General features: G+C 44.8%; 1 protein-coding gene across 1 annotated transcript in view; it reads right to left on the reverse strand.

Annotated features, from left to right (window-relative positions):
- Positions 1 to 456: 456 nt before the first annotated feature.
- Npsr1 (neuropeptide S receptor 1) overlaps positions 457 to 18,129 on the reverse strand; it is a 94,451-nt gene continuing 76,778 nt past the window's right edge. Inside the window, exons 7-11 of the mRNA XM_048337132.1 lie at positions 16,893 to 16,969; positions 5,484 to 5,570; positions 1,469 to 1,640; positions 1,247 to 1,255; positions 457 to 547 (exon numbers count right to left, since the gene is read on the reverse strand). Coding sequence (XP_048193089.1) covers positions 457 to 547; positions 1,247 to 1,255; positions 1,469 to 1,640; positions 5,484 to 5,570; positions 16,893 to 16,969 — 436 coding nt within the window. The remainder of the gene's footprint in view (positions 548 to 1,246; positions 1,256 to 1,468; positions 1,641 to 5,483; positions 5,571 to 16,892; positions 16,970 to 18,129) is intronic.

Below are 18,129 nucleotides of genomic sequence, written 5' to 3' on the forward strand. Positions count from 1 at the left end.
AGTGCTGCTGATGCCAGCCTCTGTGAAGATACAAGCCCTGAACATGAATTGCTTGACATTTCAGGGACAAATGTCTTCTTGGATACAACCACCAGACATGCAATGTAAACACTGGAAGAAAAGAGTCTTAATTAATTCTTCATTTTTCAAATGGTACCCAGGCCACAACCCTGAGCCAGTGCAGTCTCTGTCCATTGTATTTAGTGTTGATTGAGGGAGAAAAGGGCTGGGAGCGGGAAGGAAGGCAGAAGCGTCTTTCCTGGTTGATAGGGACCGTTGCTGCATTTGTGTTGGCTACTGTTCACACTGCAGGTGACACACTTTTGTTGGAATGTCCGGAAGTGAGGGTGAGAGCAGGCTGGAGGAATCTGCTGAAATCCAGGCACATGCGGGAACTGGTGATATGGACTCAAGGAGACAGATGGATTCGGCCTGGTGTTGCCATTGCCCCAGGATCTAGAGGAATTCTGGCTTGGACAGAATCTGCATCTCATGCCTCTCACTTCTCTCTCGGCAAGTCATTCTGGAATCCTGTGACCTTTGCTCCCTAGTCAAAGTCAGAATAAAGCAACAAGGGAAAATGATCTGGAAGGATGAATATGGAAGCAGAGATGCTAAAAGATACTAGTGGTGGAGGTTATTAAAGATCAGGCAGCTGCTGGGTCCTTCCAAGTTCTGTAATGCCTGGATCTCCCTCTCCTCCATTCACTCCACCATCCCATATTCATCAGCACCAGAGCCCAGTGGACAGCGACATCAACCAAGCTCTGCACACTTCTTTTAACCCATTGCTCAGGGGAAGAAGCTAACACTTATGGAAGGATGTTTAAAACCCTACCCAGGGTCACACTTAGCTAGGAATAAGCAGAATTTGAACCTCAGTTGCTGGCATTGAGCCTCAAACTCTTCTAATTTTCTATCTTCTGTGGATTTTCCCACCTACTGCTTACAGCTTATTCAAAATAAAAGGGGAAAATCAGGAGAACACTGGTAGTTATAAGAGGGATTTAAGTTCAGCTCTGGTACTGATTCATATCATTTCAATAATGTCACTGAGTCTTGCAAACCTTACTTTGTTTAGCTGTAAAACGATTAAACAAACAAACAAACCCATATCCAGTTACCACATAGGCTTATGTGGAGGTAACTCATGTCGGGAAGTTTTGAACAAGAAACATGTCTCCATGTGTTGTGATGAAGGAAAACACTTGCTACAAAATGTGATGTAATATAAAAGAAACAGCACTGGCATGGCCTGGGTGTGGCCCCATGTTTTACACACTAGTGGAGCCATTCTGGGCTTCAGCGTCTCGTGTAGATATAGGGATTCTGAAACATGCAGACACTTTGGAATGAAGAGCATGCATGCATGCGTGCATGCATGCGCGTGCACACACACACACAAAACCATCAACATCTGGATATGATGACCATCAGTACATGTGGTAGGATAATAGCCCTCTTTTACCTGCAGGGGGAGCCGCTGAAGGCACAGTAGATGAGGGGGTTGATGGCGCTGTTCAAGGCGGGCAGGTTCTGAATGATCACAGAGGCATAGAAACGCTCCTTGGTGTCTGGGAGGAAGTTGAAGTTGTCCAAAATGTCAAAGAGGAAGTAGGGGCTCCAACAGCAGATGAACGCTGGGGAGAAGAGAGCCATTGGCACCACAGAAACCACTGCTGAGGGTCTCTTGCACATCCCTGACTGGAGTTTAACTGGAAGGTTCTGTAGCAGCTGGGATCCCTCAGAAATCCCTCAGCTGGGGATGCTGTCTAGACTGGCTGTATGTGTTAAAAACAGGGTCACATTTATCAGACATGTATGCATGTACACATGTATATGAATATGCCCTACATTCTTAGCCTTCGTAGATTTCCTGGCTCCTCTCTGTGTAGAGGGAGGTGGTCTGATCTCTACAGTTTCAAATTGGTCACTGAAAGCTGGGGAACTGATGGACATGGTGGGAGGATCTTATCCAATGCAGTGCAGAAGGAAACCCAGCAAAGTCACCTGGAGACCCTCTGTGGTTATTGGGAGACCACAAACCATTGGGACCAGACAGTGACTCCATGTTCTAGAGTATGATAGAGTGGTCTTACTACTTTCAAACAATAGCTCAGTTTTATCAATATTCTCAGTTTGCTACTTCATCTCTAAGTTACCCTCTCAGAAAACACCCATCCAATATCCCTGTCTAAATCAATTGGTATGTTTGAGACCTTGGATTCAAACTCTCAATGGAAATGTGTGGGCTATAAGGATCCAGAGTGTGAGAGTTCATTTTATTTGTTAACTTGACTGAGCTCCAGTGTGCCCAGATATTTGATTAAACATGATTCTGGATGAGTTATGTGAGAATGGTTCTTAGTGAGGTTAATATTTGAATGCGTAAACTAATAAAAGCAGCTTGCCCTCCTCAGGGTGTATATAATCCAATCCATCTGTGTAAGATTTGTACAGAATAATGAGATTGAGTGGGAAAGGACTTGTCCTCTGCTTGACTGTCTTTAGCTGGAGACAATGATCTTCTATCTTTATATTTGGAGTCAGACTGGCACTTACATAAACCATTTTTCTGTTCACAGGCCTTTGGAATCAAACTTGGACTAGAGCTTGTTCCATTTGCTGTCCTGGTCTCCAGCTTGCTAATTGCGGATCCTGATATTTCTCTGTCTCTATAATCATATGAGGCAACTCTCTCTCTCTCTCTCTCTCTCTCTCTCTCTCTCTCTCTCTCTTTCTCTCTCCCCCATCACCTGTCAGTTTATCTGCCTATCACATATTAACCCATTTATTATCGTTTGTCTGTCTTCATCCTTGATACATCTGTCTATCTTCTAGCTATTTTCTGTTTTTCCTGAGAGCTCACACTACTACCAATCTACCTACCCATGGTTTGTTTGAACACACACATCCTTATCACTCCCCTCTCACCTCTTCCTACCCTTAGAAATTTTCTTTGGGTATTAGGAATGTGTCCTCCTTGGCTGGCTGTATGCAGTGGCGGGGAGTTTTCCTCCATAATTGTTTTCTAGAGATTCTGTGACTTGCTGGGGAGTTTTGGAACGAGGAATTAACTTGTTTATTTGTTTTGTTATTTTTGGAGGGGGGGTCATGGGGCTTGAACTCAGGGCCTGGGCACTGTCCCTGAGCTTTTTCACTCAAGGCTAGCCCTCTATCACTTTAAGTCATAGCACCACTTCCAAGGAATTAACTTGTAATGTCTTTGTTTCTAGATGGAGACAATGTGTTAAACAGGGACTCTACAAACCTCCAAACCATTAAGCATTTTGGACCCAGGACGACTCACACCAGTAATGGCCCAGTGGAGAGAGTGGTACTGGGACTCCAAGGGTAACAGGCATGTGTATGTTATGTGTATGTGTAGTGTGTGTGTGTGTGTGTGTGTGTGTGTATGTGGGTGTTACATATGTGTGTCTGTCATCCTGCACACCCCAGCAGCAGCCTGGTCAGTAAAACTTCTCTGGTTTCATTGAATCTTTGAATGTCCAATTGAACACTCATGTAAGGAGGAACCCTGCCTGTCCATGGCCCGCTCCAGAAACCTATTGTTTATACACATACATATATTTTTAATAATACTGATTATTTTTAGAAATGTAACTCCTGTGAAATGGGAGCTTACTTTTTTTTTTTTTTTTTTTTTGCCAGTCCTGGGCTTGGACTCAGGGCCTGAGCACTGTCCCTGGCTTCTTTTTGCTCAAGGCTAGCACTCTGCCACTTGAGCCACAGCGCCACTTCTGGCCGTTTTCTGTGTATGTGGTGCTGGGGAATTGAACCCAGGGCTTCATGTATTGGAGGCAAGCATTCTTGCCACTAGGCTATATCCCCAGCCAGGGAGCTTACTTTTAATTTGGAATGTTACCAGGGCCTTTTTTTCTCTACTTACAAAATCAAGTCACTCACAGTAAAGCTGCTTCCATTTTTTTGTGTCCCCATGAAAATCCATCTGTATGAGTTGGCTATGGTTTATGCTTGATTGTTCCATTATTCTTCCAGTGTAACTATGTGAGCACACACACATATCACTACTTTTTTACTCTTCCTTTAGGTAACTGTTGGAACATTACATCGACTTTTTAAAATTATTAGAGGAAGGCAGTATTACAAGTAAATATCATCTTAGGATAATAAGGGGTTTTACAAAACATCTGTTACCACTGTGGCTTTACAAAATCTCCTTACATTGGTGCTTACAGACTCACAGAATCCCACAGGCCCAGCAGTATGGTTTTTGAATACATGGGGTTTTGTAGGTTCTGGAAGGCATGTTAGGCACGCATTTCCTGATTCACCAGCCAGAGAGGGCATCTGTGATTCTGACTGGGAAAGCATGAGGGTCTCTGATCTGCTTCAGCAGCTTCTGGGAAGGGTTTTCAGAGCCCTGGATGATGAATTAGGCTTTTCCCTAGTTGTGCCCACAGTCTTCTTGTGTACCTGTACTCTGCTGGCTGAGTCATACATTGAGTGCTCTGTGTGGCATTTTACATTCATGTTTTAGAAAGGGAAGAAGAGCTGTTCTGGTGATTCAACATGCAGCTAATGCTTTCTTGGAGCCTCTTAAGACCTGCCAGAGACTCAGGAAGAGGGTGGATGAGCTGACTAAGAAGAAGAGAGAATAAATCCCTTTCCCTTTTGCAGATCCTCAGTCATTTACTCCTTCCACAAATATTAATGAAGCAGTATGTGGGGGACCCTACTGTAGGCCTTCGTGATAATAATGTAACACAAAAGCCTGACATTGCTTACATGGATTTGTTGCTACAGCAGGGGAAAATAAGAAAAAATATATGTTCAGGTAGAAGTAGAAATCACAAAGCAGGTAGGCTTAGACTAAAGAAAGGTTAAAACTTATCAAAAAGTCAGAAGGAAGTGCCACTCTTGGGGAACCAAATGAGGTATGGAAGTAAGGCATGCATCTATCTGAGAGGAGACCATTTAAGGCAGGAAGTTGACTTCATGCCTGTAAAGACTAGAAAGAAAAGAGAAGGGCAGAAGGTAGGAAAGCAAGAAGGGCAGTAAAGGTTGCTGTGTGGGAAGTGTCAACAGTGACTCTAAAATTAAAGACTCACAGAAAATGGAGCACATAATCTCTCCTTGTCCCATGAAGTCCAGCCCTGTGAGAGGCTGTGTCTTGAAGGAAGCAGATGAGTAACAGAGCATCTCAACATGAGGTGCAGGCATGTAGGTCTCATAAGATAGGCTCCAAGTTGCTCTATGCATGGTGTTGATGGGCAACTGTAATTATCAGGGACTAGGACACAGATGTTGGCTCTTGAAGAAGGGACAGGGGTACTGGTGAGCCCCATACATTTCTTTCCAATCAGACAGAAGCAGAAGCACCCATACACAGATGCTTTTCTGGCACGGGTGTTCGGGCCTGTCTGGCATGGGCCTTGTGGCACAAGCTTGTCTTTGGAGTGTTTACACAGTTCTGTGACACCAAGAGAGATACTGCTTACCAAGAATAATGACGATGCTATACTTGATGGCCTTGATCTTGGCCTTTGAAATGAGCCCTCGGCTGTAGCTGGTGCAGAGTTTTCCATCTGCAGATACAACAAGAGATGGAAAAAAATCATTGCCTACAATGTGATAATTTCTGCTTTGTTTTTCTGATAGAAACATTGAAGGTTAGATGTGCAGCCTTTCTTGGGCAGATCCCTGGTTACTTTTTTTTATTATATCGAGAAGGTCTTCCAGGGCATTTTCCGACTATGATGGCTCAGTGCTGCCTTCCAGAAACTGCTCAACTTTTAACCTTGCACAATATGCGATTGCTATTGGGCCCTTAATCTCTTAAGAGATATGACCAAGTGGCCTGAACCACCAGCAGCTAGAATGGAACCAGATACCCACAGGGGCTGAGGCCTTCTCTGTGGAGAAGAGATCTCCGAGCCCCAGACTATGATGAGACACCCATGTGGTTGCTGCAGAAACCTGGGGTAAAAATCATTTTCCTAGAAAGGTTGTTCAAAACCAACTCATTCATCTAACTCAGAAACTCCCCTCCACCAAAGCTCAAGCCAGAGCTATCAACAAAACCACCATAACCAAATTTGGATATAACTTTAAGTCTAATTGGATGTACTCCCAAGTTCCTCAACCCATGGTGTTGGCCAACTATATTCATCAGGGATCAGAACCTAAACATTCTCCCTTGAAGAAGGGACAGAGGTACTGATGAGTGCCACACATTTCTTTCCTAACAGACAAATGTGGAAGCACCTATACACAAATGCCTACACGTATGTGCTATTATCTGATGGTAAAAAACACTTGAGGCGTGAATGTAAGAATCCACTGAAAGGGCCATAGGATAGTTCAAGAGGTGGAGCGCTTGCTCACATGCATGAGGTCCTTAGTTCCATCTCTAGTCACACATACACATGCACGTGTGCCACATGCATGCACATGAACACACACAAATCTATGAGAACAGAAGCTACATGTGGATGGATTCTCCATTCTTGTAGCCTATGGTCATATCGAATGATTAATAACTGTTCAATAAATCAATACTACTCTGTCATAGTCAAGATGTTCTATAAACTAGAGATTGAAGCCAGGTGTCGGTGGCCAGGTGCCGGTGGCTCACGTCTGCAATACTAACTACTCAGGAGGCTGGCTGAGATCTGAAGATCAAGGTTCAAAGCCAGCTGGGTTAGGGAAGTCCATGAGATTCTTATCTTCAGTTACCCACCAGAAAACCCTAAGTGGTGCTGTGGCTCAAAGTAGTAGAGCACTAGACTTAAGCAAAATTGCTCAGGAACAACACCCAGGCCTTGAGTTCAAGCCCCATGACGGATCAAAAAAAAAAAAAAAAAAAAAAGAAAGAAAGAAAGAAAGAAAAAGAAAGAAAAGAAAAAGAAAAAAAGGAAGTGATTATAGCGGGCAATAGCGCTTAATAACCAAAGTGGAAGGATGGCAAAGTTAAGGGTGAAATCTTGGCTATAGTGTCTTTTGTTTCCAGAATTTTTTTCCCAATCAGGGATTCACCCCCTCTCCATGAATTCATCCCCTGTCACTGAATTGGTTTCAGTGTATTCGACTCTAATGGCCCAGGTAAGAGTGCCCATATCACATACAGAGGGCAGACGTAGACTAGAGAGGACAGACTCACCACTTGCTCAGAATCTAGGTTTGAGAGTCATTTAATCCCCAGAGAGAGAGAGAGAGAGAGACAGACAGACAGAGACAGAGAGACAGAGAGAGACAGAGACAGAGAGAGGGAGACAGAGAGACAGAGACAGAGAGAAAGAGACAGACAAAAGACAGTGACAGAGAGACAGAGAGATAGAGAGACAGAGACAGAGAGACAGAAAGACACAGAGAGAGACAGAAACAGAAAGATAGGAAAAGAGAGAGAGAGAGAGAGAGAGAGAGAGGAGAGTGGTCATGGTTAATCTTCATTCTCTTCATGCAATCCTGTTCACAATCCAGCCTGCTCTAATAAGCACGGCATGTTTACTGTGTGCCATGGGCAGAATGGAAGGTCTGAAATTGAATTCTGCCTTTCCAGAAACTCTCGGTCCAGCAGGAAAGCTCACACACTGGGTCAGAGGAGAGAGGTGCCAGGCAGCAGTGAGCAGAGGGGACCACAGGCCCCACCCCAGCTGGGCCAGGGGGTGGGGGCTGCAGGGGGATAAAGGGAGCAACCCTTCCCCAGGGGGCAGGAGGGAGTCCAAAGCCAAAGATGGGGTACACATGAGACTGCAGAGATGTGGGAAGCAGAGGGAACATCCGCAGCTGAGAAACAGAGCAAGAAGGTGGAGGATGTGTTTGGACCATGGTGAATCATCTTGTTTGGATGTAGCCTGCCTGAGCGTGGGGTTTGAGGGTGGATAGGAGAGCTGAGGACAGGTGGGGAGTCCTTCAGTGTCTTCATCAGGAGTCTGGGCTGAATTCCTCAGGCAGGAGGCAGCCCACAGGAACTTGTGGGTAGTCTGCAGATTTCCTCATGGGAGAGGACAAGCTCTTGCCCATAATAACAGGCCTGGGGATTCTTAGGTGAGAAGAACTAAATCACTAATTATAACAGATTCCTCTTTCTTTCTGGATACTATTAGGGTCTTTAAATTGTCCTGTGCACGTCCCAGAGGCACAGAGCTCCCGCTTTGAGAGGGAATACATGACCGTGTTCACAGTGGCAGTCTTCCCTGCGCGAATGGTGTCTTTCGAGGATTCTGTGGTGCCTTGACACAGTCTGGCTGTCTCTATCGTACTGGCATTGGGGTGCAGCCTATCTAGTAGACAGAACCCAGGGATGCTGCTAAACCTCATTCAGCACACAGGCAGACCCCTTCACAGCCGGCCCAACTGCCATTCCCAGAGTGGAGACTCTGAGCGTCCAGTGTGGTACCTTGGGAAGGACACAGCCCTGGAATCAGGTGTGATCATGCCCTGAGAAGGGCAGAGTCCTCAGGCTAGGACATGACACACCTTCCCTCTTCATCTAGGACTAGCCAGCCCTGAGCCCTGAAACAAACTCTCCCATGCTTCCAGGCTCAGTCTTACCATTTGAAAAAAGTGAAGCATAAAACACCAAACTCAAATCTGGGTACTGGTGGCTCAAGCCTGTCATCCTCACTACTCAGGAGGCTAAGATCTGAGCATCAGTTCAAAGCCAGCCCAAGCAGGAAAGTCCATGAGACTCTTATCTGTAATTAACCACCAGAAAACTGGAACTGGAGCTGTCACTCAAAGTGGTAGAGCACTAGCCTTAAGCAAAAGATCTCAGGGACAGCAACCAGACCCTGAGTTCAAGTCCCAGGACAGACAAAAACCAATAAAATAAAACACCAAATTCACAGTGTTTTAGGTGCTAAGATCCATGCTGGAGTGCTAGTTACCTTGTTGCTTGGATGAATGCAGTTTTTCCAAGGAAGAATAGGAACTGTGTTTGTGGAAGAAAACACAAGATATCACTACCTTATTATATGAAATTGTGATCTGGAGACAGAGGAGATTTTATCCACGGGGCAGGAAGAAACCATAGCAGCTCATATTCCAGCCTGTTCAAACTGCCCCCACCTGCTGGGCCTGGGTAACAGCTAGCCCCTAACCAGTACACCTCTGAGGACTTAGTCGGTCTCTCAGGGAAGTTTCTGAGGATGGCATTTATGCTCTGAAATCTGTTTTAAATGGAAAGTTGCAATAGTTTCCACAGGTCAGCTAGGTGACAATATAATCAACCACCTGCCCTCTGGTCTCCCAATGGGATCAGTGAAAATCGTCTTTAATGTGACCACTGGAGGAAAGGCAGGCCCTCCAGCTATAAAGCAAGCTCTCCAAAGAGAGCTCAGCTACAGAATGCAAGTAATTCTCCTTTATTGGGAGATAAAAGGATTATTTTTCCTCTGAGCTGGAGTGAGAAGCTGTGGACTTCACCTGTCAACATGCATTAGTGGCTCTGCAGCCTGGAAGTGTTGAGCTCGGGACCTTTGCTGCTGGAAGGAGCAGACAGACAAGAGACTGGGTGATGGCAGGGTACATCCTTAATAGGGGGTCAGGCAGGAAGTGTAGTCTCCAAGTGGCCAGTTCCGGCTCTTCCCCTTCCTAAGGCCTGGGGCTCCCATAGAGTTGCCATGGTTCATGAGGGCTCCCAGCAACCGGTGCTGGAATAATTGGTCCCTAGGGATTTTAACTAGTGGCAACATGCATTCCTGCAGCTCCCTAGGGAGGGTGGGGAGCGCCATCTGTGGGTTTGTAATAAGTGCAGGTGATTTGTTTAGAAACAAGGAAATCTTACCAGCAATATTTTAAAATAAGTGTGCTTCGTATGTTGGAAACTTTGTGTATTTCGGGTTGAATAAAAAAGGAAATAGAATTTTAGCAGTTCTTCCTGATTTCCAAGGGTTTGAAACTTAATGTTCATTTTATACCTATACACATACCCTAAACATTGGTGGGAAAAATTTTAACATGTTAAACTGCCTCTTGCTTATCTTTATAACTGGTCATTTCCTTCCCAGGATTTTTTTTAATTCTACTTTTTCTGGTAGAGCCATAGAGGCCTCTCAGAGTGTTCTTGGTTCCTCCTGGCTACCACCTGTGTCTCTATAGGCACTGCATCTTGCTTCCTACCACCCAGGTCACTGACCTGGGAGGTCCCGTGCTACTCCACAGCCCTCCCTTCCTCTGAGGGGTCTGGCTGGGCCACATCTGTCACTAAGCCACCTCTGTGCACTCCTTCGTGCCCCTGGGTGGTTGCTTTGCTTGCTATTCCTCTTCTTTGGGCCTCTGTTGGGTTCATGAGCTTTAGAGTTATTTAGAATCTTTGCTCTTCCTTGTGATGCCTGCTCTCAAGTTCTTCTGTCAAGAAATGGGGATGTGTTTGTACTGTGACTGCAGAGGCCTGCAGCAGAGTTCGTTGAGCTCCTCGTGGTGGTGGTGGTGGTGGTGGTGGGGATTGGCTAAGAATCTCTCTTCAGTTTCCGTGCAGCTTTTCCTCACTAGACACCTACAGTGACTACAGTGGTCAAGGCAGAATGCCCCTAGGTGATGCCACCTTTACCTTTCACTGTGACCGGAAAGGGAACTTACTGTCCCTTTGAGATCACAAGATGTCACCTTTTCCCTATGGACTGGCCACAACTAAGCACAGCTGGACCTTCAAGATAGAGGCACTCCAAATCCTATCCTCAGGAGGGTTTTTAGCAAAGTGCTAGGTCTCAGGAGCTCTCAGTTAGGTCAAAGGAACTATTACCTAATTCAGTAGCCAGCCTTTTCTGAACCTCAGCTCAGACAAAACCAGGAACTCTAACAGGCCTAAAATAATTACACTCATACAGGTAAACTGTCCATCAAATCCTTTCCTGTCCCTAGCACACAATTAGACTGTATTTCCCAGACTCCCCTATGGTAAAGTGTGGTCATACCACTAAGTTAACTGAAGGGGACTTGAGAAGAGGTGAGGTCTACACTCCCTAGGCCTGACCTAGGTCATCAAACCATCTAGGAAATTGACTGTTCACTCTCTTACTCTCTTGCCTGCTAGGTGCGCATGCTGAGGGCTACCTCAATAGCCCTTTGTGAAAAGTGGCAGAATTTCTATCTAGTTAAATCTCTAGGAGACTATGTTAGACAGTGACCTTTCCATCTGCCTCTACTGCCAAGTGGGTTTTAATTGAGCAAAAAATAAACTTCTGTTTTGTTAAGGCTACCGATATTTTGGAGTTTACACAGCTGCTACTGTTTTCCAAGTTAAGGCAGAAATTGGCACCTTTTATGTAATATTGTGTTTATAAAAACCTGAAACATATGGCAATGGCTCAGCAGGTGGACAGCGGGTGGTAAGGAAGTGGGACACTCTGGTACCATTCCTTGGAGGTGACACTGGAGGCCTGGAAGGCCAACCAGGAGCCCCTGAGCCTGGAGCACAGGAGATGAGATAGTAAATGGGGAAAGGTGTGTATTGATGGTTTCCAGCTGTGACCTGGAAGGAAGTGTCAAAAAAGAAATGGGCCGTTGAGAGCTGGTTGACTTAAACAAAGCTAAATGGGGTTAGAGAAAGCCCTCAAATTGGGGTTATGTCATGTTATGAAGACCAATTGCTCCTTATCCCTAACAGAACTGGCTACAACACTTTGTTGGAGTCACTGCAAAGTGAACATGCAGGCTGGGAAGGAAACTAAACCGAGCCTTTTCTAAGTGTGAAGGTCCCGGCTAATAAAAATGACCCTGCTCTATATGTGAAGCTATAGCACTGAGACATTTTAGCCAGGTAATAAAATGCTCTTGGAGTGGTCCCAAGGCACAAATCAGCTGAGGAGAGGTCTCCCTTGGCAACGTAGCTTCCAGGGAGCTGAGCGATTGGCACTAGGTGAGGAAGTAACGAAACAGATTGGAAAATTATATTTAGAGACAGTTTAGACAATGGTGACTAACACATGACTGATTAGAAACAAATAGCTCGGAAGCCTATTAAATTTTTGAAGAATTTTTCTGCCAAGTAAATCGTAAACCTTGAGATTTATATATGCCAATATGGAGAATGGTAGTGAATCCCTGGTATCTACAGGCTTATGGCTCCAAAGAGATGACCACTGAGGCAAAGCCATGTGTGCTCAGGATGCAGAGCTCAGGGCTGCACTGCCAATGCGGGTTTCCTTTGTGCATAATGCCACCCAGCTCCACTGAAGATGTGCTGCCACTTTCAACAAATCTCCATGTTACCACATAATTCCAGCAAAGCACATGAGCCACTTTCCCTTTGCTATTTGGGTGCTACTTGCTTGTTGGGAGGCAGATTTCCTCAAAGATAAGGGCAGGGAGACACTGAACAGACCATGATTGAAACAGAACTGACTGATGATAATGCCAGATTGACAGAGCTCAGCATTAACTGAGCTATGTAATGCACAAATGGAAAATTAAAATTTGGTGTTAAAATTTTCTTTAGATTGAAAAAGTATATATAGAGAGAGAGAAAGAGAGAGAAAAAAGCATATATATTATATATATAGAGAGGGAGAGAGAGACTGAGCCTTTGTTCTATATAAGCTTTTTATAATTTTACCAATTCTGAGTGGATAATTGTATCTAATTGAGATTTCAGGGTACTGTCCACATGACCGGAGAGGTTGTAATCTGATTTTGCAGCCACTCCTGTTCCCCTTTCTGTGAAATGCCTGTTTGTGTAGTGGTCATTTTAAAAATGTATTTGTCTTTAAAGTAAGTCTTTTTAAAATTGGTTGAAATCCTTTCATTTATTCTGCATGCTAATATTTTTCCTGGTATATATGCCTATGTGAACAATGAAGCTGGTTGAGATGGTTTGGGAAGGGGAGAGATGAAGGACAGTGATGATGGTGGAGGATGAGTCCATGGGCACGTATGATGATGATGATGATGAATCCGTGTGCACGTATGATGATGATGAGTCCGTGTGCACATATGATTATGATGAGTCCGTGTGCATGTATGAGCATCACGTTTATACAGCCAGGTGCCAGTGGCTCACACCTGTAATCCTGGCTACTCAGGAGCCTGAGAAGTGAGGATTGTGTTTCGAAGCCAGCCCAGGCAGAAAAGTCCTCATGAGACTCTTATCTCCAATTAACCACTCAAAAACTGGAGGTAGAACTGTGGCTCAAAGTGGTAGAGCACTACCCTTGAGCAAAAGAGCTCAGGGACAGTGCCCAGGCCCTGACTGAGTTCAAATTCCATGACCAACCCCCCAAAAACCCACAAAAAACCCAAACTCCCTTTAGTACAAGTAGTTATGCTAGTTAAAATTTCGGGAAAAAAAGAAAAGCAAGCCTTCCTTTCCCAAATGTTCTAAATACATCGTCTATCTTTCATTCTGAAAAATATTTTTGTTTTTTTACACTGAAGTCTCAGATCTCTGGGGAATTACTGTTTGCCTATGGATTGGAGTAGAGATGCAATTTCACTTCTTTCCCTGTGATCTTCTGATGTCTATGAAGTTCGCATGCATGTGGGATGTGTTTGGGGGCTGTTTCATTTTCTGCTTGTCTATTGTATTGGACCAATATCAACTTTGACTTTATAATAACTTGTAGTATTTGATCAGAAAACTGCTACTTGTTTTACCTCTTCAGGAGTGGTTAGGCTAGTCCTGACTTCTGATTTTTCATATATATATATATATATATATATATATGTAAAATAGTAGTTTGTCAGGTCCAATACGATGTTGAATTCATTTTGGGTTGGAACCATATCAACTTGTAGATCATCTGGGAAAGTCAACATTTTTTTGGGTTGGTGGTAGGACTTGAACTCTGGGTCTGTGCTCAAGACAAGCACTCTACCACTTTGAGCCACAATGCCACTTCCAGTTTTCTAGTGGTTAATTGGAGATAAGAATCTCATGGACTTTCCTGCCCAGGCTAACTTTGATCTGTGATGCTAAGATCTCAGCCTCCAGAGTAACTAGGGTTATAGATGTGAGGCACTGATGCCCGGCTGAGAGTCAACATTTTTATATTACAACTTAATATCCACAAGCACAGTACAATCTCCACTTGTAGCCTTATGCTGTCTTTGCATGTATTTTTTTATTTGTAGAGAAGCCACTGTATCCATAATTACTGATGAAGACACCGATATTGATTTCTGTTAATGGGCTTACCTTAAATTAATTAAGTTAGAAGATGAAAAGACTTTAACCTTGTTCCTAATCCATGCCTATTTTTCTCCATCCAATTCTACTTCATCTAATTGAAAATATTCAATTTGGATACAGCATGGGTCAATGTATACCTGACAAGCTAGAGAGAGCCAGTTCTTTCCAGATAGGCTCTATGTGTCTTTGAGTATCCTTCCCCAAGTTCCCATGCCACAAGGTAAACATTTGAAGGGTTAGAGTTGCAGGTGCCCTGAACACAGAGGGCATGCTCATTTAGGAAAGATAATGGGCAGGTTTCGAAAAACAATCTACCCAGTGCCCTTGGTACTTGTTTGTGGGAATGTCTTTAGGTCTCTTATGAAGGACTTTTATTTCTGTTTTAATCAACTTTTGAGTTAGGGGGAGAAAACTGATGCTTGTGTGAGCAAGAAGAATGGTTCTTGTGGCAGGCATGGCTTGACTTTTGCAGCCAGTGTTTACGAAGTGAGCTTCTGTTCACATGAATCACAGCTAATGTCCCCTTGTTGATGAGTAATAATCGTGGCAAGCCAGCACCACTGGAGAGCTCATTCACTGGGCAGCTCCACAACAACACGCCTGTTCTGACATATAGGAAGTCAAGTGGGCTCCATTGATGAATAAGATGCAGATGGCATATGATCTTTTGAGAATACCAGCTGGCCTCATTCCAGAAGGAGGACACAGATGGTCAGAGATGATGGAGAGAACTAAGAATCATGCGAAGGAGACACAGAATTGTACTTCAGAGTGAAAACTAACGACAGCTCTTCCTACCTTGGGGGAAGGCAATGTCATACTGTGTATCAATCTCTAAATGGCCATTGGTACCCTTTCAGTATTGGAGTCCCAGCATGTCAAAACTGGGCAAGGTAAAATAATTGACAGCTCTGGGGAGAGATGGGAGTTCAACCACAGCAAGGGAGGCCTGTGAGGAAAGGGCAGGTAGCTGGCGGAATATGGGGACTCTCTATCACCCCAGGCCACCCATGGCATCTGCCCACTATAGTCACCCTGTGAGGCGTGAACTCTTGGAAATCAGGTGAGCTCTGCGGCTCACTGGTTGAAGAGAGTGGGGAAGAATAAGATGTGCAAGAGGCAAGAGAACGGGTGCAGGCAAGGAGAAACTCATTTGCTTTCTGATTACATAGAAATCATGGGATGGGGTGATCTCAGATACCTCAACAAAACTGAGCCCCTAACTTGAGCCCTTGGTCATGCTGTACCTTGATGATTTAAAAATCTACCAGAACAAAAGCCCCAGGAGGTGAGGCTGGGATACGTGATAAAGGCACACCTGCGGAGAGGGTGCATGGATGCAGTACCATGCCAAAGAGTTTGGATGTTTAATTGAAAGATAATTCTTTTTCTTTGTATTAAAAAAAAAACTTTGAGCTCTTCTTCACTCATTTACCCCTTCTTGTTTTGCAATCCCTTCCTCCTGGGAGGTGCCCTGATTTTCCCATGTGCGTTTGAGTATGGGTCCTGTTGTCTGCTATTGGCAGAAACAGTTTCCTTGGCCTTTTAGCCAGTGCTTTAATCTGGAAAATATGGCTTCAGAGAAGGGGAAAGGACAATGTAGTGCCTGCCTGCAGTCAGGACCCATGCTATTGACCACCTAGCATCCTCAGGCTCCGGGCCTAATCCTGGCAAGTCGCAGGACACAGCTGGTTAGAATTGGATTCACAAAAGACACCAATGAACATCTCTGTTCATCCTCCTGGGAAAGACAGCTGGCCAGCAGTGCCCAGTGATGCTCTGGACCATCTCACATCACATGGGAAAAGGAGCTTGAAGAGGGGCCCAAGAAGCCCAGTCTAGGTCTAGTACAGGTGCTAGCTCCATGAGCAAGGAGGCAAGGACTTAAAGTCGAGTCTATGTGGGTCACATTAACCTCTTGGAAGTCAGAGAGGTTACACGACTTAGCAAGGTGGCAGGGCTCTTCATGATGCACCTGGAGTGAAATCCAGCTCTTATCATTCCAGATGCAGCCTCTGGCTGAGGGCATGTGGCTGTGTGCAGAGGGGTATGTCAGTCAGTATGAACCCGAGGGTGCAAAGTCTGTATTTGTATGTGTTTTGATGTATATGCATGAGGACATTAAGGATGCAGAAAGCATGGAGACTGAGCACAGCCAGTCCCACTCTGTAGATGAAAAATCCCCTTAAGACTATGTCACCTGGCTCTACCTTCTGCTCCACTTGTCCTGGCCAGTGCGACCGAGTCAGGCCTGGCCACCTTGCCCAGAAGCAGAGGCTGTTGGTGTGGAGATGGAGTGCATCCAGCTTCAAAGGAAAGGGACTGGGAAGGGAGGCTCTGGTGGCCACGCGAGTCCTGTGTCTGACAGGGAGAGCATGTGGACTGTGCCTTCGCTGGTTTAGGGCCCAAATGGACAGAAGGCAAATCTCCCCACCTCTACATTCATGCCAAATAGGAAGACCTATCTTGTGTTGGCTGAAGCACTGGACTGGAATTCATTCATTTTCATGTCCTTTGGGGCTTCCTGCCTGGGGCCACCAGCTCCATGGCTGCTTGGGGGACACACTGCACAGCCTGGCTAGACCCAAGGCACCCCTTTCCTTCTCTTGGTTTTCAGAGAGGCAGGGTAGAAGACAGCCAGGTGGTGGTAGCCTTTGATGGGTCTTCTCTGAACACTGGGCTTGGCTGTACATCCAGGAAGCCCCAGCCTCTATTTGCAGTACAGATCAAATTAGCCAAGAGCTGGGAGACACAGGGTAAGAGAGAGACCTAGACCTACCTGAGCAGTTGGAAATCACCATCTCCTGGGCTTTGCTTTTAATCCAAATAGTTCGGATCACAATGCCATAGATGACACTGAAAAAAACAAAGATGCAAGGGAATATTAATTTTGGTTTCTACTGTGGGGGTGCAGAAGATGGCTCCTCCCACTTCATTAAGTACAAAGGCAGGAGTGGGGGTCTCCTACCTCGACCTGCCCCCTACCTTTGCTGAAGCTGGAGCAAAGACAGGATCAATCAGACAAAGAGACTTACATTTGAGGCAAGGACTCAAGGAAGTTAGGGATCCAGGTGGCTGGAGGTACAGCCAGTGATTAGAATCTAAGTGAAGCCTTTGGAGACAGAAGGAACTAGGTCTCCCTATCATCTACTTGTGGCACAGCCTCTCTTTCCTTCCTTCCTTCCTTCCTTCCTTCCTTCCTTCCTTCCTTCCTTCCTTCCTTCCTTCCTTCCTTCCTTCCTCTATCTCCCCTTCTTCCTTCCCTCTCTCCCTCCCTCCCTCCTTCCCTCCCTCCCTCCCTCCTTTCCTTTCTTTTTTCATGCTACTCTGAGTTCTTTTGCTTAAAACCAACCCTCTACCACTTGAGCCACAGCTTCACTTTCTGATGGTTAATTGGAGATAAGAGTCTCACAAACATTACTGTGAAAGTTTTAGATGGCAATCTTCAGATCTCAGCCTCCTAAGTAGCTAGGATTGCAGGATTCATGTGCCTGGCTTAAGACTCTTTTTAATGCTATTTGACACTCCAAATTTATTAAGTACTTCAACAAAAAACTTTGAGATTAAATCAATGGTCTATTTTAAACCTGTGTAATCATTCCTCTTGTGAACCAGTTAAAAAAAAAGTAGAACTCCAGTTTATAGTTGCTGACAAAGCAGTAATTGCTTTTAATGATCTTTAGACTCTAACTTAATTAATGACTGAGTTCAACCCTCTATTCGGTATTGCTATTTCTTATTTTTGCTCAGTAAGGTCCTCTAGGAACTCCAGAGCCCTCTAGATCTTTTGAGAATATTCAATTTCTTCTTGTGATCTTGCTCAGGAATTTTTTCTGGAATGGATATGCTTTTACCAAAGAAAAGTATGAGGCAAAAGTTAAAGTCTCCTTACCCCAAATTAAGTATTTGTTAGGTCAAGAAACTCCTTTCCTAGGTCAATGAACTAGAAGGAAAGCTTCCCTCTACCATAAAATGTTAGCAGTGTATGGCCATTATATATATATATATATATATAT

This window comes from Perognathus longimembris, chromosome 2, assembly GCF_023159225.1.
Source record: "Perognathus longimembris pacificus isolate PPM17 chromosome 2, ASM2315922v1, whole genome shotgun sequence".
Lineage (NCBI taxonomy): Eukaryota > Metazoa > Chordata > Mammalia > Rodentia > Heteromyidae > Perognathus > Perognathus longimembris.